The 6,000-nt window shown below is 38.5% G+C and overlaps 2 protein-coding genes across 4 annotated transcripts in view; both read left to right on the top strand.

Moving 5' to 3' along the window:
- The first annotated feature begins 286 nt into the window (after positions 1-286).
- rpl38 (ribosomal protein L38) lies at positions 287-3,162 on the top strand. Its single transcript, XM_079660509.1, has 5 exons — positions 287-354; positions 561-587; positions 1,177-1,237; positions 1,622-1,744; positions 3,099-3,162. The coding sequence occupies exons 2-5, from the start codon at positions 585-587 to the stop codon at positions 3,122-3,124; spliced, it is 213 nt and encodes a 70-aa protein (XP_079516635.1). The 5' UTR covers positions 287-354; positions 561-584; the 3' UTR covers positions 3,125-3,162.
- Positions 3,163-4,217: 1,055 nt separating this feature from the next.
- The window catches only part of ttyh2 (tweety family member 2), a 55,066-nt gene continuing 53,283 nt past the window's right edge, over positions 4,218-6,000 (top strand). Inside the window, exon 1 of one of the 3 annotated variants that reach the window (XM_079658071.1) lies at positions 4,218-4,659. In XM_079658071.1, coding sequence (XP_079514197.1) covers positions 4,531-4,659 — 129 coding nt within the window. In that variant the 5' untranslated portion in view covers positions 4,218-4,530. The remainder of the gene's footprint in view (positions 4,660-6,000) is intronic. The other 2 variants (XM_079658073.1, XM_079658072.1) reach the window with 2 other exon arrangements.

Raw genomic sequence — 6,000 nt, 5'->3', positions numbered from 1 at the left:
GTAGGCCTATCATAAATTATACAAATTTAAAATGCTCCGTCTCAGTCAAATCACATGACAACTTTTGTATATGAGCTTGTGTGAATCATTAGATAATATAGATAACATACAAATTTAAATACTATTCAAACCAAGTTTGTTAGGGTTTCTGTGTTTTCTACTTACGTACATGAATATAGTATTATCAAATTATTATGATGATATTGATCTTTTTGGGTTATATGATTTTGTAAACGACAACGGGTAAATCGCTTTTATTACTTACCCCTGGCCCTCTTTGCTTGCCGTAGCAGCGTATAAAGCCTTTCCTAACCGGAAGTTCCGTCCCTCTTCATCCCCTCTCTGAACGACTGAGTGAGTTCCACATTGACACATACAAAAATTACAAATACTATCATCATCCATCCTCATCTCCACCAATAGTTATATCCCCGCTACTGCTAAAATACAATGTATCAATTCAGCTGGCCCATGACAATATAATCATTTTTATTTCCGGGACATCTATTCCCGTTGTTATAACCGATAAACTGACTCCATCTTTTTCTGCTTTCCCGCAGCGTTCAGTCCGCTGACACGGCAGAATGGTAAGAACTTCTCATTTAAATACTTTAATAGCTCGGTGTGAATAGCTGATAATGATGTCTCTTGTGTTTGTTGGAATGGTGTTACCTGAAATGTGTTGTTTGTTATATTTAGAGCGTCAGATACGGTGGCTAGCATTGGTGATTAGCATTAGGATACTGCTGCTCACTGGGCCACCCGGCTGCTGTCGGTTACATGTTCACGAGCCCATAGTCGCATGTATTTACCCAAATTGTGATGTGCTAGAGTTAATCATTTCATATATATTTTTGAACTATGTTAGCTGTAGCTAATAACATCTGATTTATACTTAATTAATCTTACGTTAGCCACCTGAGACTGGCGTTACTAGCTAATGTAGCTTTTGACCTATGGTTGTCATCAGCAAGGCATGCTATCATCTCAGGCTGCTGTGCTCGTGATGCTTTTTAAGTCTTGCAAGAATAATGATGGACCTAGTGCTGGGTTTCGATTGTGACCAGAAACATCAGTTCCACCGGTCCCCTAACATCACTGTGTTGTCCATTGTCAATCTCTGTCTTGATACTTTGCCTCAATAATAATATTAGTGCCTTCTGTTTTTCTGCATAGCCTCGCAAGATCGAAGAAATCAAAGATTTCCTGCTCACAGCCAGGAGGAAGGATGCCAAGTGTAAGTCTTAAGTTCCTATATGGTTAATTTTAGTTGTGCAATGCATGCCTTAACTTCATGTTTGGCCTCTGCAAGAAACTTAAACAAGTAAATAGAATCTTTGTTGTTAAAATAAATACCTGAACACTTAATAATCTATTTCAGTACAGACTAATGGGCTCTCCCACATTACTCAGTAATTACTAGGGTTACATTCAGTGTTAAGATTAGTCAAATTGAAAATGTGTCTAAAAACGTACATACAGTTTTAGATTTGTAAAGCATCACTACAGTCTTGGTTTGAAAGTGAAGAGATGCTCACATGTGTCCCTGATGTTTGAATGTTTTTTAATCCAAGTAGTTGTCAAGAGCTGCAACTAAACTGGCTTCTTTCTCTTTCTTCAGCCGTAAAGATCAAGAAGAACAAGGACAATGTTAAGTTCAAGGTCCGCTGCAGCAGGTACCTGTACACCCTTGTCATCACAGACAAAGAGAAGGCTGAGAAGCTGAAGCAGTCTCTGCCCCCAGGTCAGTATCTAACAAGACATTTCATTTGACCTTGCTCATAGTCTTACATTTTCGTTTTTTTAAAGAAGTTTCCCTCTTTCCTGATGGAACCCTGTTGTGCACCACTTGAATGATGTTAGGATTTGTTGGTCTGAGTTTCTTATTCTACTAGTATGTTTTCAAGGATTCATTTACTGGGATGGTGTGGTGCATATTTGACAGCAGAGGATAGTTCTAGTTGTAGCAATCTACTGTAGAATAATGTAAAACTCAAATTATCTAAACGAGGCAATTCTCGGAGCATTCACAGAAACACATTGCAACTGTTTTACGGTGCTTGAAGGGATTTCAATGCATTTCTTAGGCCTCAGGAGCACAACCTGTGTTTTGGACAGTAACTAAACAGAAGTTGAAATAGATTAAAACGGCTTTGGTTTGTAGCAAATGTGAAGAGTCCACATAGGGTAGATATATGGTTGTTGACAACTGGTCTAAAGGCTGAAGCAGGCAGGAACAACATCAGAACTTAAACTGAAAAAAACATAATGTAGAATACTCCCATCATTGCAACAAAGGCTAAACAAAAAATAGACATAACAATTTTCTCAATTTTAACATGACTAAAGAAGGATGGACAGGGAGAACCTTCATTTGTGTACACTGAGCAACCGGACATATATCTCCCTTAGTTGTGATATTTGCAGTGACTCAAAGTTGACTTTAATATAGTTTTTGTATCTTATTGATATTAGATAAGTACAAATAATTCAGCTGCATGTGGGGTTGGCTATTTTTCTCTTCTATAAATCAGAATGACAGACACAGATGTTTTCAGTCTTCACTAGTGTATTTAGGTGGCTGCTTATAAGTGATCATAGTTGAATAATTAAGAGGTTATTTAAATGGTATATGGGCCAAGGCATTAACTAGTTATAACTAGTGTGCAAGCAAAATACCTACAAATTGTGCTTCTGATGTAGTTAATGTCCTTTTTTTTAAAGCACACATGGGTGTAAATAAAGCATTTGTTTGCATCTCTTAACTAGGGATCAAACATGCTGCAACATAAATATAATTTCATTATTACAAAACGTTGCTTACTCCTTGAATCTCAATAATAGCGTCTTTGAAGTTTGGTATTTGTAATGCTGACATGAGCCAGTCTGTCTGGTTTCTCAGATATACAACAATGAGTGTTGTTTTTTTGCAATTCCAAACATGTGTTAATTAGTGAGTTACCTCAAACCAAAAGTGATTACTTGTATTCAGAAGTGAAAAATGTTTAGTTGGGTACATTAAATTAGTGTCATTGTTTGCAGGTGTGATGTTTTTTGCTGGTGACTCTTTCTAACCAATGTTCCTTTCCTCTTCACAGGTCTGGCTGTCAAGGAACTGAAGTAAATCCGAGATCAGATAATTGTAATAAAAAATGGAAAACAGTTATTTCTCTTTGTTTTTTTTTTCTCAACTGAATTGTCCTGGTCTAGCCTGTTTGCTAAAACAGCATGGTCATATGTATTTGTACCTCTTTCCACAAGATGTCACATTTGAGCTATAATCAGTAGTAAGAGGAGAAGTGAGGGGAACCACTGTCAGTGTCAAAGCTCTGTAAAAACTATCCCAAATGATGAGACATTAACCTTGAATATGCCTCACTTATTTATTGAACGTGCTCAATTGCCCTCAATTAATTAATTTAGTTTTATACAGTCTTGCTATAACTCAGGTGGAAGAGTATTTAAGTAGTATATGTTCCCTCAAAAAATGTAATATCGCCTATGGAAAAAGTAACCTTTTGAAGACGAACATTTGCTGTCCTTCAAATGATCTGGAGCATTTGTAAAACACGAGCTAGTTGGCCCTTCACTGCTGAACACTACTGCAATGCTTTATTTGACCAAAAATACATATCAAAAACAGTGCGAGAATCCTTTTACACTGTTAATCAAGCACAATGCAACTAGCCAAACAGTTTCATGTCGTGCTACAGCACCATTACAAACTTAGCATGTAGACCTTTCTGAATAGATGCTTTACATCGAATAGTTACTGGGATTTAATTTAGCAGAAAATCACTACTGCAGTTTCTACAGATTTCACAAGTATGTTCATTGGGGTATGTGCAGATATATATGCTGACTCAACACCTTTTTCCTTTTCAAATAAATGGTGAAGCTAAGGTTGCTCATGGTTGATTCTGACGTCCAGCATGAGGACATGACCTGCACACCTGCTGTAAATGATAGCTATTTGTAATGGCTTGCATTAACCACTAGGTGGCAGTGCGGAAGTTAATTCCGCAGAGAGACGGCTGAAACAATGGTTAAACAATTTAAAGATGTCGATATTAAATATATATCACTACACATTGAATACACATTCTTTTTTACCAATATTAGTTCCTCCTGGAAAACATTTTTGTAAACATCAGGGGCTTCCTTGCGCGCTCCCGTCTCTCTTCGTGTCCTAACTCGGTGCGCGTCCCCTCTGAGTGTGTATAGTATCTGTCGGCCGGATAGGAGCGGAGGGTCCTCACTGACACGGAGTCGGAGACATGGGCGCTGTGTGATTATTTCTTCTTTATGCAAAAACCTCTGCCGGATTTCACTTTGCAGCCACACTGGTGTCTGACTGGACTTCTTATACGGTTTCTCTCATGTGTGGCTGAGAGAGTGTCTCCACAGTCGAGCATGCTTTTATCTCCGTCTTTGTTTGATATGAGACGGGATTAAGATCTCCGGAGTCCGCTTCAGTAACGGGAGGCTAATTTAGGCTGTAGTCGAACTTTTTTTTGTAACTGGGCAGGGATGTCTTCGGCCCGGGTCGATTACATAGCGCCCTGGTGGACTTACTGGCTTCACAATTTCCCTCATATCAACCTGAGGTTTCAGCCCATTGACAACAGCTTCCAGCCCGAAGAGGAGAACTACCAGCAGGTCAGTACAAGGGGATGGGACAGGAGCCCGGTTATCAATGCCAAAACTGAAAAACCGGACCCCTTTTGCACAATATAGTGCTCAATTGTGAGTTTTTCCAACAATATTGCAACATATTTATCAATCTTTCTTTGATAATCCTCCAAAAAATATAACTCGATAGTCTTGGCACTTGTGCTATCATCAGTTCGAGGGTGTTATCAATAAGATTGCTACTGCCTCCATGTTACATTTTGCACGATTGATGACAAAAGATGCATATATGTCTATAAAAAGTCTCTTACAGGAAACTTAAGTAGAAGAAGAGTCCACCATATATTTGGACCCAAAGATCAGTGGACCAATGTATTTTAGGTGTTCCAATTTGTTTTGTATTTAAAAAAAAAGTCTTTGCTAAATGTTATCTCATTATATGTATATGTTTCAAGGAATATTACAGATATGTTTCCAGTAGAAACAGAACATTCAGAATTTGTAAATACAGGCCTCAATTGGGCATGTTACATTTTTTATTTATTTTTAAGTTGGACAAATAAGCCTTTGTCTCGGTTGGAGAGCGATATAATCAGGGAAATGTGTGCGTGTGTGTCTGACTGTCTGAGAGTATGTCTGTGTGTTTGCGTGTGTGTATGTTGTATGGATGTTTTACACCCATTAAGTGGTTCCTGTCTAACTCCAGAGGCGGTGACAGGACAGGTTCACACAGTTTTGAAGTGGCCTGGGATCAACTGTTGGATGACTAATGACCTGCTTGCGATCACATGTCAAGAACAATGAATGATTTATAATTTCACTGTTTAATCTTTCAGGGTTCAGCGTAGCTCCTGTCAGTGCATGTGGACATCATGCTCAGAAGAGATGACATATTAGTTAATTGCTGCAGCGTTAAAGCACGGGGTTGATCAGGGTGAGGTTAGTGGACTTTTAGGGTGTGAATTGTCCATCAGAGAGGGGCCTCATATTCATGTGCAGTGACAGACAATGGAAATAAGTAAGTGTTGTGAGTCAAATGAAAAACGTCTTACAAAGGATTACATTGGGCTACATTTAGGCTATTAATTCCTGGAGATGTCTGTATTGTACTCTGCAATCACGCTTTCACTTCCCTTATCATCTACTGTACAAAAATATTGCCAACAAGCTGGAGCTTATTGGCTTGGAGAGGAAACATATGTGTCTGTGGCCCAATACCATCTTATTCAACAATAGATTTGCGTAAAAAGTGGCTGTGATGCATTTCAACAAAATATCCGGTGGCAGCACAACTAAATTTGATTTTTCTCTACCTAGTATCAGTTAAGAGGCGAAGAGAGCCTAAATGATGAAGATTTTTGTCTTTTT

Source organism: Notothenia rossii (assembly GCF_949606895.1).
Source record: "Notothenia rossii genome assembly, chromosome: 11".
NCBI classification, from domain to species: domain Eukaryota; kingdom Metazoa; phylum Chordata; class Actinopteri; order Perciformes; family Nototheniidae; genus Notothenia; species Notothenia rossii.
The sequence above is the reverse complement of the archived record's forward strand: the minus strand, read 5'-3'. Positions and strand labels throughout refer to the sequence as shown.